Source organism: Mus caroli, chromosome 11 (assembly GCF_900094665.2).
Source record: "Mus caroli chromosome 11, CAROLI_EIJ_v1.1, whole genome shotgun sequence".
Lineage (NCBI taxonomy): Eukaryota > Metazoa > Chordata > Mammalia > Rodentia > Muridae > Mus > Mus caroli.
Genome location: NC_034580.1, coordinates 102,750,608 through 102,766,809, shown reverse-complemented (window position 1 = coordinate 102,766,809; position 16,202 = coordinate 102,750,608). Strand labels below are relative to the sequence as shown.

At 39.3% G+C, this 16,202-nt stretch overlaps 1 protein-coding gene across 3 annotated transcripts in view; it reads left to right on the top strand.

The window, feature by feature from the left end:
- Positions 1–16,202, top strand: part of Smurf2 (SMAD specific E3 ubiquitin protein ligase 2) — a 104,510-nt gene that overhangs the window by 59,953 nt on the left and 28,355 nt on the right. For all 3 annotated transcript variants that reach the window (XM_029483488.1, XM_021175694.2, XM_029483489.1), the window contains 4 exons: positions 3,463–3,547; positions 8,028–8,111; positions 11,619–11,821; positions 14,114–14,198. In XM_029483488.1, coding sequence (XP_029339348.1) covers positions 3,463–3,547; positions 8,028–8,111; positions 11,619–11,821; positions 14,114–14,198 — 457 coding nt within the window. The remainder of the gene's footprint in view (positions 1–3,462; positions 3,548–8,027; positions 8,112–11,618; positions 11,822–14,113; positions 14,199–16,202) is intronic.

Sequence of the window (16,202 nt, the reverse complement as noted above, 5' to 3'; positions counted from 1 at the left end):
TTTCAGTCCCCAAAAGTACAGCAAGAATTTGAACCCATTGCTGGAAAGCTGCCAGAGTAGCCGCATAACAGAATCCTGAGACACTTATCTCTGGGAGTGTCTATACAACAAGATTACTGAGAAAGGGCAAAATTCCTCAAATATAAATCCTTTCACACAAACCTTTTGCATGTAATTTGCCTGCTGGTTTTGTATGCTGTTTAATGCTTACTAGTTAATGGTTTTAGGTAACAAAAATAGTTTCACTAGCTATAAGTTTGTATTTATAAAAATCACAAACTAGACACAGAGCCACATGCTTGTAATTCCAGCACTTGGGAGGCTGAGGCAGATGGGTCACAGGTTTGAAAACAGCTTGGACTAGGAGACTATTTCAAGCACTTGCCTCCACATAGCAGACTTGACTTTGTCATATTAAAAATATATTTATTAGAACAAGTGTTTTACTTTTTGTGTGTATATGTAATGTAAAGATTTTTTGTGAAACTGGATTTCATAGTATAACCATTATTAAGAGCAATATAAGCTGTATTTTAAAATCTTGTTATGTCATTCTAAAACACAGTAAGTCTAGTTCAGGGACTTATGGACTTACATACATACATGCATACATGGTCTTAGACACACACATATATATGTACATAATACGTACATACATAACATACATGTGCATATATACATAGACATAGATGTTGTCTGTATGGTTTATTTGAAACAGAATTTTATTCTATAACCCAGGTTGGTCTTGCACTTAGTGATTCAGCTGTCTCAGCCTTCTCTGAGTGCTAGGACTGTAGGCATGAGCTTCCACATCTAGCTAATGATATCTTTTGGGAAAAAATGGAGAAAAAGCACTGTAGAAAACTACTGTTGTATTTGGGTGATAGTGCATAGCTGTTACTGCAGCACTCAGGAGGAAGAGGGAAGAGGGGCACAAGTTGAAGGGTAGTCTGGTTTGTGTAGCAAGTTTTTCTTCTGGGGCTGGAGAGACAGTTAAGAGCATTTGTTGTTCTTTGAGATGAGGCCCAAGTTTGGTTCCCACTATCCATAGCAAGCAGCTCTTAAAACCACCTGTAACACCAGTTACAGAGAATTTGATGCCCTATTCTCGCCTCTGTAGGTACCTTCATGTTTATGGTGTACATTGTACACTGTGGTTCACACACAGGCACATAAAATAATAAAATAGCATTAAAAATAGCATTATAAACTTGTAAACAAAAATAATTAAATACCTAGCTAATCCAAGCACAGTGGTACATATATGTGACCCAGGCTCTTGAGAGGTCAAGGCAGGAAGATCAGGTGTTCAGGGTCCTCTTCAGCTACATAGTGAATTTGAGGCCAGCCTAAGCTACATAAAACCCTGTCTTTTAAAAACATGGAAGCAGGTTGTTGTCTTAGTCCCACTACTCAGAAGGGAGAGGCAGGGACATCTCTTAGTTCAAGGCCAGCTTGGTCTACGGAGAGATTTCTAGGATACCCCGGGCTACACAGAGGAATTCTCTCTTTTGCAAAATAAATAAGCAAGACTCGCATTCTGGAAATTTCGCTTTGTTTATCTTCTATTTGAAAACTAAATAACTTAGTGATTCATTTTTTTTTATAAAACATTTACACTTACTGAAGTGTAGTATATTTCAGTTCTCTCCTTTAAGCTTAATATAAAGGAGGTTTATCTTGAAATTATTTTTTTTTAAATTTTAGCTAGTTGTGGTGGTTTATGCACATAATTCGAACATTAAAGAGGTTAAAGAAATAGGATTTCCATGTGTTTGAGGGCTGGGTGTGCAGCGTAATGGGCTCAAGGTCACTCTTTATACATAATTGAGACCTTTTGTCAAAGAATGCCACAGAATATCAAAGAATGAGAGATGGCTCTGTGACTTAAGGGTACCGGCTGCTCTTTCTTTCACATAACCCACTGGGTTTGGTTCTCAGCACTCTCCTAGTGACTCACAGCCAGCCATTAAGTTCTAGGGACTTCTCACCTGCTGACTAGGTCTTTATGTGATGCAAATATATACATGTGGGCAAAACACTTAGACACATACAATAAATACATCTTTTTTGTTTTTGTTTTTGTTTTTGAGACAGGGTTTCTCTGTGTAGCCCTGGCTGTCCTGGAACTCACTCTGTAGACCAGGCTGGCCTCGAACTCAGAAATCCGCCTGCCTNCCTGCCTCTGCCTCCCAAGTGCTGGGATTAAAGGCGTGCACCACCACGCCCGGCCTAAATACATCTTTTTTAAAAGCCTGAAAAATAGCACTCCCTCTCCAAATTTAAAGAGCAGAATTTTGAGATCTTTCTTTGAAAAAAAAAAAACTTTGGATATCATATTTTATGTTGTAACTTACACATTCTATTAAAAGTTATGGTATAATCAAATTTGGCCATATCTCTTCTATCTTTGGGGAAGATGCCAAAAATAGAATTAAGGAATAGCAGAAGAACAAGGAAGAGCTTCAGAGCTATCATGTAGCCTAACTGCCTTATTATTCAGTCTGGGATTAGGAAAACTTGCACTGAATTAGGTGTTCTACTTTAGAACCTGGATGCCCTGTTTCCAGGCTGCTTAGTAGTCATTTTATATTACATTTCATACGGACATGCTGTGAATACTCCTGTGACCCAAGGTTTGTCCCCAGTGTATTTTTTATTGCTGTTCACATTTTCAAGAATGCAACCTAAGTTCATGTAGTTTCAGGCTGTGTTTTCAGACTTTTTTTTTTTTTTTTAAGATTTATTTATTTATCATTTGTGAGTACACTGTAGTTGTCTTCAGACACACCAGAAGAGGGCGTCAGATCCCATTACGGAGAGTTGTGAGCCACCATGTGGTTGCTGGGACTTGAACTCAGGACCTTTGGGAGAGCAGTCAGTGCTCTTACCTGCTGAGCCATCTCTCCAGTCCGTTTTCAGACTTTCTTAATGTCCTGTCTCTTAAGTGCAGTGGGTGACTTTACATTGCCCCATTCTGATGTTGAAAAAGGCACTAGATTATTCCCCAAAATCACCACAAAATTGAGAAAGCATTGATTTTTAACATTACATCTAAAAAGAAAAAAAAAATCTGAGAAAAGAAGTTATAGATTTTAGTAGAAAACCAAGGAACTCATTCTAAACTCTTCTTTGGTTTTTGCAGTGCTGGGAGCCTCACGCATTCTAAGCCAGAGTCCTGTCACTGAAGTGCATCTTCAGCTCAGTCATTCTAAAGAAGGAAAATAGTCTACATTCTATATCACTTGCTTTTCTAGACAAGGGCTTCTCAATATGTACAGGCTGGGCTTCAATTTGCTGTGTACCCAGGCTGACATCAAACTTCAGCAATCTTTGTGCCTCAGCCTTCTGAGTGCTGGGATTATAGACAAGCACCAGTACACTAGACTCAACATGGATATTTAACTTGACAGAACTGGAAAGCACTGTCAAAATCTTAATAATGATTTTGTTTTTTAATAGTAAGTCTTCAGTCCAGAGACCGAATAGGCACGGGAGGACAAGTTGTGGACTGTAGTCGTTTGTTTGACAATGATTTACCAGATGGGTAAGTGGACATCTCAAAGCCATGCATGCAGCAGTGCTGCCCTCAAGCTGGTGACCTAGGAGTTGGTGTTGATGATGCACTAGGAGTTTCTATGAGCATAGAAACAGAACATAGATTTCTCTTCTACTTGGAAAATTATAAGGACTTGCCACAAGTGGTGTTAAATTTCATTTTAAAAGAGTTTTGAAAAGGATGAAAAGGAAATTTCTTGTCAAGTATTAACTCTGCTGTTTATTTATTTATTTATTTAATGAATCTTAGTTTCTGCTTTCTTTATTGATTCTTTTTTTTTCATTTTTATTGGTTATTTTATTTATTGACATTTCAAATGTTATCCCCCTACCCATTTTCCCCTCCACAAACCTCTTGTCCTTGTCCCCTCCCCCATCCCCTCCCCCTGCTCACTCCCCCTGCCTCTATCAGCATGCTTTCCCACCTGCCCACCCACTCCTGCCTCAGCTCCCTACCATTCCCCTACCCAGGGTAAATTTTTTTTTTTTAAAGAAAAAGGTTTTTCCTTAATTATCTAGAACAGAGTATACAAGAACTGAATTTGAATATATTGCTTTATTTTTAGAGTCAAGGAAAGGAGAATTGAGTAATAGCAATTGTAACATTATGACATTTAGTGAAGTGTATTTGTGTCAAGCAGTTCACAGTATGATGTTATTTATACTTTCCTGTGGCAGCAAAGGCAATGTATAGTGACCACCTGGGTTCTGGTCCTCATTCTTCTGTTAACTGATGTTGTAAACTTAATTTATTTAACTTTTATAGGATGATTGATGAAGTATGTCATAATTGGTATAGGGGTTAGATGAATTCATTAAAGCTGTTCAGGATTTTGCACATCATAAGTGCTTACTTAGTAAGGTAGGGGGAGTGGCACACACCTTTAATCTCAGCAGAGCCAGACAGAATTGTGAGTTTGAGACAAGCCTGGTGGTCTACTTAGTGAGTTCCAGGACAGCCAGAGCTACATAGTGTGAGACCTTGTCTCAAAAAAAAAAAAAAAAAAAAAAAAAAAACCAAAACCAAAATCAAGTACTTAATAATTAGCTACTTTTAAAAAATGTTGTTACTACTTAGTCAGGGCTTCTATTCCTGCACAAACATCATGACCAAGAAGCAAGTTGGGGAGGAAAGGGTTTATTCGGCTTACACTTCCATGCTGCTGTTCATCACCAAAGGAAGTCAGGACTGGAACTCAAGAGGTCAGGGAGCAGGAGCTGATACAGAGGCCATGGAGGGATGTTCTTTACTGGCTTGCCTCTCCTGGCTTGCTCAGCCTGCTCTCTTATAAAACNCAAGACNACCAGCCCAGAGATGGTTCCACCCACAAGGGGCCTTTCCCCCTTGATCACTAATTGAGAAGATGCCTTACAGCTGGATCTCATGGAGGCATTTCCTCAACTGAAGCTCCTTTCTCTGTGATAACTCCAGCTGTGTCAAGTTGACACAAAACTAGCCAGTACACTACTATTATTCTCATTTTACAGCAACAAAAATGAAAACCAATATAAATCATTTGCCTGAAGTTATATAATAAGTGGGGGAGCTGGATCTTAATGCCTAATTCTTAATTCCCAAGCTTATAAATTTTATCACTATTTTCCACTTTTTATACTGTTTTATACTTTACTGATTTTTTTATTTCAAAGTATTTTTAGTTAACTTCAATGAAATATAACTTAAAATAAGTTGTACCCACTTACAGTAGATGTAGTTAATTGATTGACTTTTAGCTCAACCTATTGTTTATAATTTTATCATATTTATGTGTGAGTATATGTGAGCTATAGCTATGGTGTGTATGTGGAGGTCAGAAGACAGCTTTTGTAGGTTGGTTCTCTCTTCTTACCATATGTAACCTCGGAATCAAATACAAGTTGTTACTTGATAGCAGGTACCTTTATCCACTCAGCCATCTTGCTTGCCTGTCTTATTTTGACATAAAATGTTATATACAAGTTCTAGTGTTTGCATATTTTGTTTAAACTTTAAAAATCCTAAAATTGTGCTAAGTATAGTGACCTACTCTTATCAATCTGAGCGGTTGGGAGGTTGAGGAAGGAGGATCATGAATTTAAGGTCAGCTTGGAGTACATTGTGAGTGCCAAGATAGTGTGAGTTGTATTGTGAGACCCTATCTCACAGAAACATCCAGTTTTAGGGGCTGGAGAGATGCCCACCCAGTAAAAGTGTGTGTCTGTCTTGCTGAGGGCTGTAGTTCAATTCCCAGTTCCCACTGGGGTCTCACAAATATCTGTGACTCAAGTTCCAAGAGATCCAACATCCTCATCTTGCTTCCTTGGGTACTTAAACACACATGAACATATACAGGTATACATGCACACAGGTACATAAAAATAAATCTCAAAGACAAATCAATTGGTGCTGCAGAGATAGGCCAGTGGTCAAGAATATGTGCTGCTCTTGGAGAGAATGTGAATTCAGTTCTCAACACCCAAGTTAGGCAGCCATCTGTAACTTCAGCTCCAGGTGATCTGATTCCACTTCTTGGGCACTACACATGAATAAAAGTAACTGTAAAATTAGTTTAAAAATTAGTATAGGGGCTGGTGAGATGGCTTAGAAGATAAAGTGCTTGTCACCAAGGCTGACAATGTGAACCCCAGACCCACACAGTGGAAGGATAAAACAGTTTCTGCAAATTGCCTCAGGCCTATATACCTATACTGTGGCATGTGCACTCTCACACACACTCAGGTATCTAGATGTGTATGTCTGTGCATGTGTTTATGTACCTATTGGACTTGGAGTTACACAGATAGTTGTGAGCTACCCTATGTGGGTGCTGGGAACTGAACTTGGGCCCTCTAGAAGAGCAGCAAGTGTTCTTAACCACTGAGCCACTTTTCTAGTCCTTTGTTTTCGCTTCTTGATAAATCTGTGCATTCTTTTTTGAAAATGAGGAAGTCTGGTGTTTTTCACAAGGAAGTTAAAGATGAAGTAATCAATACTGAGACAATATACCAATGTGAGACATAACTGATCTTTTCTTGCTTATTATAATTGTATTATAATTGTAACCACAGGAGGAATATAATCACATGCCCACATTGGATATTTGGTCATTTGGATATTTCATTAGATGAAATGGCATAAAGAGTTTAGGGACAAATGGTGTTTTTATTTTATTTTATTTTTAATTTTTTAAAATTTTTTTATTTTTGGTTTTTCGAGACAGGGTTTCTCTGTGTAGCCCTGGCTGTCCTGGAACTCACTTTGTAGACCAGGCTGGCCTCGAACTCAGAAATCTACCTGCCTCTGCCTCCCGAGTGGTGGGATTAAAGGCATGAGCCACCACACCTGGCTGGTGTTTTTATTTTTAAAATTTAGTTTAGAGGACTAAATAGATGGCTCAGCAGTTAAAAGCACTGACTGCTCTTACAGAGAACCCAGCTTCAATTCCAACCCCCCACATGTTGACCTCCAACTATTTGTGCCTCCAGTTCCAGGTGATGGGATACTTTCTGCTAGCCTCTGGAGGCACCAGGCATGAACATGATGCACAGACAGACAGGCCAAACATCCATACCTATAGAATAAGGAGATAAAATTTTAAAAATAGAGTTTCAATAAGCTTAACTACTTTCAAGAGCTTTTAGATACTGTCTTAGTCAGGGTTTCTATTCCTGCACAAACATCATGACCAAGAAGCAAGTTGGGGAGGAAAGGGTTTATTCGGCTTACACTTCCATATTGCTGTTCATCACCAAAGGAAGTCAGGACTGGAACTCAAGCAGGTCAGAAAGCAGGAGCTGATGCAGAGGCCATGGACGGATGTTCTTTACTGGCTTGCCTCCCCTGGCTTGCTCAGCCTGCTCTCTTATAGAACCCAAGACTACCAGCCCAGAGATGGTCCCACCCACAAGGGGCCTTTCCCCCTTGATCACTAATTGAGAAAATGCCTTACAGTTGNATCTCATGGAGGCATTTCCTCAACTGAAGCTCCTTTCTCTGTGATAACTTCAGCTGTGTCAAGTTGACACAAAACTAACCAGTACAGATACTTTCCTAGTAAAGTTTAATTTTTTAAAATTAAAAAAGATTAGAAATTTTTTAGACTGGATTCTAATCCTTGATCATTTGCTTAGTTGCTGTAAAATTTTATAAAATTTCATGATTAATGTGTCAGTTCAGGCATATACCACAAAATTATTGGAAAATTATTGTCAATATAAGTGTTACTAAAATTTTTAAAAGTTCTCAGTTTGACTGATAAGAAAAATATGACTTCAACAAAAATAGCTGGAAGTTCTGTAAAACACCGTTGTACAGTTCTAATGCAAGCTGAAAAAAATACCAGGCTCTTTATGAATTGATTTCCTAGATTGTCATCTATGATTTGTGATATAAAAAGTCTGTATGACTTAGTGGTTGCAGGGAGAGCATTCCAAGTCTCACTTCGGGCTGATACCCATTAATGCCCTGTTTCTCAATGTTTGAATTGCAGTTGGGAAGAAAGGCGGACTGCCTCGGGAAGAATCCAGTATCTAAACCACATCACAAGAACTACACAGTGGGAACGCCCAACACGGTAAAATCATACAAGGATTTCTATGGTCTGTGCTAGCCTTTCCTGGATTTCTCTCTGTTATCTGTTTTCCCCATTGCTTTAAACTGGTATAAACCATTAGGTCTTACAGTGAGTGCTATTATTATTTTAAAAATATTTATATTTAAATTCTATTTCATCATGTAATTACAATAATTATATTTGAAGTACAATGACTTGTTTTAGTTTTTGAGACAATGTCTCTTTACATAAATAGCCCTGGTTGTCATAGAATCATATGTATAGAGCAAGCTGGCCTCAAACTCATAGAGATCCATCTGTTTCTGCCTCCCCAGTGGTGGGATTAAAGGAATGTGCTACCATGCCTGACTACTATTACTTTTTAAAAAGAAGTAGTGGTCAACAAAGACTTTTCACAGGTCAGTCCTTTGTGTGTCCATGATCTTCAGTGGTGCTCAGTAACCAAATACATGACTAGGTTACCTAGTTATTTTGTTTCTTGGTGTTATTAGTTTGTATTTGAGTATTAATGGCTGTTATGAACTATTTATTTAAGATCTCCATAGGGGGATATGACTAGATCATGGCTAAGTAATGTATATGATCAAGAAAACCCGTACGGAAGGTGAGTTTCTGAGTGGTTGGTGAGGAAATGGTGGCCTTGCAAGGAAAAATCTGAAGTAGAAGTGGAAGTAGATCTTGGCAGGTGGTAGGTAGATAGAGCCACCGCCCTGCACCCCCCTCCCCCCCCCCCCGTCTTTGTGCTTTGTGGTACTTCCTGTGTAGAGACATCAGGGTGCAAAGCAGTTCTTGAGAACTGAAAAGGAGTGCTTTTCAAGCAGCTGGAAATGAGGAAGGTGAGGGCTTTACCTCCTTGGTACTCCTGTTACAGTAAGGATAAAGCTGAAATGCCGTCTCTGCTAGTGTTTTATTGGTTTCCCTGGTGATTCCCACACAGGCCTGGCACTCAGAATAAATTATTAAATGGTTTTCATTAGCTGTATCTGCTTTTGCTTATTGAAGATTGTTTTAACTACTGAAATCAAGCTTGCTTGCTTTTCTCTTCCTCCCTCCCTCTGTTCCTTCCTCCCTTATCTCCATTGTTGTCTTGCTCTCTGGCTCATGCTAGCCTAGAACTTGGAATATAGTCCAGCCTACCCTTGAACTCAAGATCCCCACTGTTTTATCCTCCCAAGTGCATGCTGCCACACCCAGCTTAGTACATTATGAATGTCTGATTAAAGCCTTGCCATTTTAAAACTTTTAAACTATTACTTACAATTTCCCATTTCCCTTTCTTTCCTCCAAACCCTTCCATGTGCTACCCTTCTTTCAAATTTATCACCTTAAAAAAATGTTGCTGTCTGTCTGTCTGTCTGTCTATCTATCTATCTATATACATATCTATGCATATATATATTTCTAAATAGAAAAATACGACCCACTCAGTCAATGTACAGTTACTTGTGTGTATGTTTTTAGGACTGACTATTGGGTAATAGGTAAGCAGCCGATGTGTTCTTCCCTAGGGAAGACTGGTTCTCCTGCTATTGGCATTTGTTAGTTGCCTCAAGTTCTTTGTTTAGGCTGAGGTGTCATGAACTATCTTATTATTTTTTTTAAAATGCTTAGTTCAAAGTTACATTTATTTCTGATACAAGCTGCCTAGGGTATCAGTCAAGCTGAAGAACCTATTTTTATTCTAGTAGCATAAATGAGTTTATACTCATAGCAGTGTTTAAGTGAAGCCTGCTTTCTTCTAATTCATCTTTAATTTCCACGTGTATGTAAAGCATTTTTCCCCCTTAACCCATGTTAGTTTGAAAATGAGCTTCTGGGTCTGGAGAGATGCTTTGATATTGGTAAAAGCACTGGCTGCTCTTGCAGAGGGCTCAGATGTGATTCCCAGCCACCTACATGGTGGCTCATGATAGTCTGTGTCTCCAGTCTCAGAACATCTGATGTCTTCTTCTGGCAAGGGCACTGAGCACTTATATGATACAGGCATGCTGACAAAATACCCACTCAGAGATGGGTATTTTTAAAAAGAGGTTTTAATTTAGGTATGATGGCTTGCATGTCTAATCGCACTGCCCAGGAGGCTGAGCAGGCGAATTGCTATGATGTGAGACCCTGCCTCAAGAAAAGAAAGAAAATGAATTTTTGGGCTGGAAATACAGCTCAATGGTAGAGAACTTTCCTAGCCCCAGTGATGCCCTAGGTTTCCTACCTAGTGCTAACAAAGCAGGAACAAAACCAGTGACAATGAGCTCCATTACCTGTTGTTTTTTAAGGTTACTTTATAAAATAAAAATTCCTTGATGAGACAGATTAGCTTCCATATTTGATAACATTTAAGGTACTTTTATTCCTTACATGTGAGTAACAGAGTGACTTGGCTATTTATTTATTTATATTTTTTGTTTTTGTTTTTGTTTTTTTTCGAGACAGGGTTTCTCTGTATAGCCCTAGCTGTCCTGGAGCTCACTTTGTAGACCAGGCTGGCCTCGAACTCAGAAATCCTCCTGCCTCTGCCTCCCAAGTGCTGGGATTAAAGGCCTGCACCACCACGCCCGGCTTAGCTATTTATAATAGAGAATAAGCCACCTAAATGTCCTTCCTTCCAGGAATATTGTTGAGGAACTATGGCAGTATACAGTGCTTCTTGCCTTAATGATTAGGATTCTGTCCAATGAAGTTAAAAGTGAAGAGTTATGTTCAGTATGCATATTTTATTACATGTAGCTTAGCAATGAGGCGTGCTATAGAGTAGCCATTACTTACCCTCCTGATGGTAGTTGACTGCGAGTTGTAGCTTGCGGCTGTTACCTAATAGTTTGAAGATCTCTATACCACATATATCATTCACTAGCACTAAAAAAGGTAAACATTTAAAATGCACTTTTGACTAGCTGCTATGGCTTCTGACTATTAAAAGGTCAAGAAATGACAAATTGAGAGCTGGATGTGGTGGCTCATGCCTGCAGTCCTGACTCTCAGGAGGCTGAGGCAAGTGGATTGCTATGAATCACAGCCAGCCTGATGTACAGAGTGAGGTCTTTTCCCAAAAAACAAAACTTCTAAGTTATTCCATTATAAACTTGGGAACTGTTTGCTATCAAATTGTAGGGTGAGTTGTGTACTCAGAAGATCTCCCAGGAGCTGATGGTTAAGCATAAACTGTGTTTTGAGTGACAAAGAACCATAGCTAGAAAGAGGTTCTGTTTCCAAGGACTAAAGGTCACATGACTTGGGCAAATTAAATGCGTAGAGCAACACTTACCTGTCAGAAACCCTGTGGGAGGGAAAATGGTGGAAATCAGGTCTAAGTCCTTCTGCTTAGTGACCAAGTAGCGCATATACAAATATGTATGGATATTTTAAAAACTTAATTGAAATTGTGTCTCCTTTATTCATCTCATTTTCTTGCCTGATTTACTATATTTTCACCATAGTGTACATGTTGTCTAGAGACTCTGGTTTTGATGTCTAAATTGGTAACATTTTTCCCTTGTCACTTTCCAATAGACCGGCGTCAGAATATTCTAGTCCTGGCAGACCCCTCAGCTGCTTTGTGGATGAGAATACTCCAATTACTGGAACAAATGGTGCAACGTGTGGACATTCTTCAGATCCCAGACTAGCAGAGAGAAGAGTCAGGTCCCAGCGACATAGAAATTACATGAGCAGGACACACTTACACACTCCTCCAGACCTACCGGAAGGCTATGGTATGGTAACAGCAAAGGGAACACTCACCTTGCTTTAAGAACATCAGAGACCTAACTGTTTGGGTTTGTTTTTTGAGACAGGGTTTCTCTCTGTCACCTTGGCTCTCCTGGAGCTCTCTCTGTAGACCAGGCTGACCTCCAACTCAGAAATCTACCTGTCGCTGCCTCCTGAGTACTGGGATTAAAGATGTGAGCCTCCACCACCACTCAGCCAGAGAACTAACTTTTTAAAAATTTGTTATTGTTGTCTGTTTTGAGATGGGGTCTCACACAGCCCACACATACAGTGTAGGCAGACAGCCCTTGAACTCCTGAGTTCCTTGCTCTGCCCACTCATCACATCCTGGGGTTAGAAGTGTATACCACTACACTGTGCTTTAAAATGATAGCATCTGAAAGTTAATTAGGCCTGAGGATGCCAACACCGTCAGGCCTGTGCTCATCTGTGGGATGGTCATAGGAGAGACATACTACACTAGACAGTAGAGGGGTGCTAATCAGGGATTAGGAATTCTCTGTGAAAGTAAATATAATCTCCAATTTTAAAAAGTCTGTAATGATTAGAAGTCCATGTAACAGTTTGGCCATAATCACTTATGAACCTTAGCTTGTATGTTCCTTTATAATAAAATGTGATGGATGTGAATCACATGGTTATTATAGGAAGCTTATGAAATGAAATGAGACTACTTTGCAAGCAGACACTATACAAAGGTATAGCAGTGCTATTGTACAGGCTCATCTTTACTTTAGACTTCTAGTGAGACTTTGGAGACAGACACTGACTTCCTTTTCTGCCTAATACTATAGATGTTGTGATAGTGACACCTAATGACCAAAATTGGGAATTACATTTTCTAAGTAATTTATTTTTACTGTAGAATTTATATAAAAACTATTTTACAAATAAATAATTATAGTTTTATTTTAAAATAAATTTTAGCATCTTATTCTGAAAAAAGTCTCATCTCACTCCTATATCCTATCATTTGACTTGCCTTGCAGTGAGCGATTCCAGCATGGGAAACAGATACCAATCATATTATTTAACCCCTGAGACCCTAGGTTTATCTTCTGTAAAATGAGAGGAATAATAGTAACAACCATGTTGGTTTGCTGCAGGAAATGACGGAATCTCCAGTGAAGTGTCTATGTTTGACATAAAAAGCAAGTTAGGAAAATATATCTGTTGTTACATTTATATTTTGGAGATAATTCTTGTGGAGTTTATCAGCCAGGTTATTTGGAGTAAAGGTGAATTTTATTTTTACAGTGTATGTGATTTGAGTTCAGATGTTCTTTTGTAAGAATAAAATGGAATAATAAAATAAAATAAATAAAATAAAGTAGTTACCAAGGCTGAAATTTTTGTAGCTGTTGTCAGTTTTGGGTTTTTTCTTAGTGTTTGGGATTGAAGGCAGGCAAATTCATCAGTGAGTTTCTTCTGATCCTTGAAGCTGTGCTTAGGTGGGAGTTGTTCACTGACCTCCTTGCAGATCTGTAGATACAGTGTGCTTTACTATCTTATACATTGGCATTTCCACTGGGATTTGTTAAATGAGTCTCCATGCAGAAGACAGCAACCGAAACGTACACATGAAGAAGCTCCTTGCTGTCTCCCCGTGGCTTCTCCACCTTCCAGGCTTGGAGCTCATTTACTTTTTTCAACCCCCAGTGCATGAATTTCTACTGTGCTTTTAAAATGAGTTTTATGACTATATGATGTGTTTTGTTGACTTTAGAGTCTCTATTTTATACCCTAGATGGCCTGGAATTTTCATAGGTAGCCCAGGCTAGACTTGGACTTGTTGTCACTGCCTCTGCCTCCTGCATGCTGAGATTGCAGGTTTGTGACACCTTGCTTGAATTCCAGGAAGAATCTTGAAATATCTTTGTTAACAAAAGAGAAATCACAAATTTGTGTATAAAATTGCCATCATAAAATTTTTAAAAAGCTCTGTTAAAACAATTTTTAAAAAGTGGCTAGCCTCTTCCTCTGAGTTGTCTTCTCGCTTTTGGGGTAGTGGCTATACCTCATCACCATTTATAAAGTTGTCTCCAGAGAATGAACAAATGATTTGTTTTGAGACCGGTCTCACTAAGTAGCCCTGATTGGCTTAGAACTCACTATGTAAACCAGGCTTGCCTCAAAACTCAGAAAACTCAGAGATCTGCTTGCCTCTGTCTTCTGAGTATTGGGATCTACAATACCTGTAGAGTATTAGAGTATTACCCAGTGTAATGGTGTTTGATTGAATATGAAAGACTGAGTCTGTTTTCTTTATTTTACAGAACAAAGGACAACGCAGCAGGGTCAGGTATATTTCTTACATACTCAGACTGGTGTGAGCACGTGGCACGACCCACGCGTGCCTAGGTAAGAACACATCTTAAATATTATTGCCTTTACTGTTGGAGACGAGGTCTTACTATATAGTTCTGACTGGCCTGGACTTGTTATGTAGTTCACACTGCCCTCAAACTCATAAAGATCCACCTTCTGAGTCCTGGGATTAAAGGTGTGAGCTACTGTTCTTAAGTACTCTTCCCACCAACCATGACTATCCATTTCACCCAGGACTTTCTCATTTAAAAAATAATTAACTTGCCGGGCGTGGACGTCTGGACAGTGTCTGTGGTCTCACCCTAGCTCCCTGCTAGTCTCAACTCCTTCCCTTCAGCACCCCAGCTAAAAAATGTGGGGCAAAATACATGCCTGTAGGAGTCTGAAAAGTCATTTCAGGACATGCCAGCCTATCCTTAAAAAAAGAAAAAGAAGCCGGGCGTGGTGGTGCACGCCTTGAATCCCAGCACTCGGGAGGCAGAGGCAGGTGGATTTCTGAGTTCAAGGCCAGCCTGGTCTACAGAGTGAGTTCCAGGACAGCCAGCCAGGGCTACACAGAGAAACCCTGTCTCGAAAAAAAAGAAAAAAAGAAAAAGAGCAGTGGGGGTGGGGTGGGGGGAAGCAGTAGAAGCTGCACACCATCGCACACAGTGCAGTGCTAGCGCTTAACAGGCTGAGAAAGGGAAGAAGAGGAAGGAAGGATGGTGAATATGTCACTGCCATTTACCACCTTAGCTGTTCTGAGATGCGGTCCTTGGTTTTCCTTATGCTAGTCATGATCTCCTCTACTAAAGTGATTCTTCCTCAGCCTCCTGAGTGCCCACACTGTCCAGTGAGCTATTAGAATTTTGAGTACCTTTATGTTGCAAATAATGAAGTTTTCAGACATTAGCTGTTTTGAGTTATTTTCTAGTGAGCCATATATACTAAGTACCAAGTAGTCTAGCCTGAAGCTACAAAGAAAGACTTGAATTTTAATTGGAATTGACTCTGTGGTGTACAAACACATTTATGTAATGAGGAGGTTTTATATATGATATACCAGTCATATCCAAAAAACAAGGCAAACCATTTGTGGGGGAAACAGGGAGAGCAAGAGATCTTCTAAAGCTCATATCCAAACCTCTTTTGTGTAGTTGAATCAAAAACAGGTGGGACTGACTGGACTGGGGTTGCTTTGATACTCTGTCGTATAGCAGCACAAGTTTTATGTGGAGTAATGACATCTATATTTGAATACGTCTTTAAATTAACAATGCCCTGTATTAGTTTTCTTTGTCTATATGCCCCAATTATCTTTAAAAGTTGTATTTTGTCTTTTGTTTTGGAGCATCATTTAGCAAATGTGTCTCTTTTATGGGAGGTTATATTTATTTCTTTTTATTTGTTCAAATCAGGCATTAAGAAGCCTAGATAAGTCCGCTGAGTCTCTTTAAAGACACCAGTAAAGAAGTACAGTGGGCTTTTTTAAAGAGCTTGTCTGTGGTGGATCTCTGAGTTCAAGGGCAGCCTGGTCTACAGAGTGAGTTCCAGGACAGCCAGAGCTATACAGAGAAACCCTATCTCAAAAAGGAAAGAAAAAGAAAAAACAGAAAGAAAAGAAAAGAAAAAAAGAAAAGCCACCTGTTCCTTTTAAATAAATTTTCCTTGATAACTCATCTTTGCAATTGTATGCCTCTTTTATGTTTCTTTAAATCTGCAGTGGTAGAGTTCAAACACAGGGCTTGTACATGCAAAGCAAGCACTTTATTGTTTAGCTTTTATCTCCTGTTGTTCTTACATCATTTTTATACCACATAGTTTGTTTTTAAATTTTTATTCATTTTGTGTATATGAATTTTTTTCCCTGCATGTATATCTGTGTACCACATGCATTTCTGGTGCCCATGGAGGCCAGAAGAGGGCATTGAATCCCCTAGAACTGACATTACAGATGGTTGTGAGCTACCTACCATGTAGGTGCTGGGGATCAAACGTAGGTTCATTGGGGGAGCCAGTGTCCTTAACCACTATGCCATCTCTCCAGCCCTTGTTAAA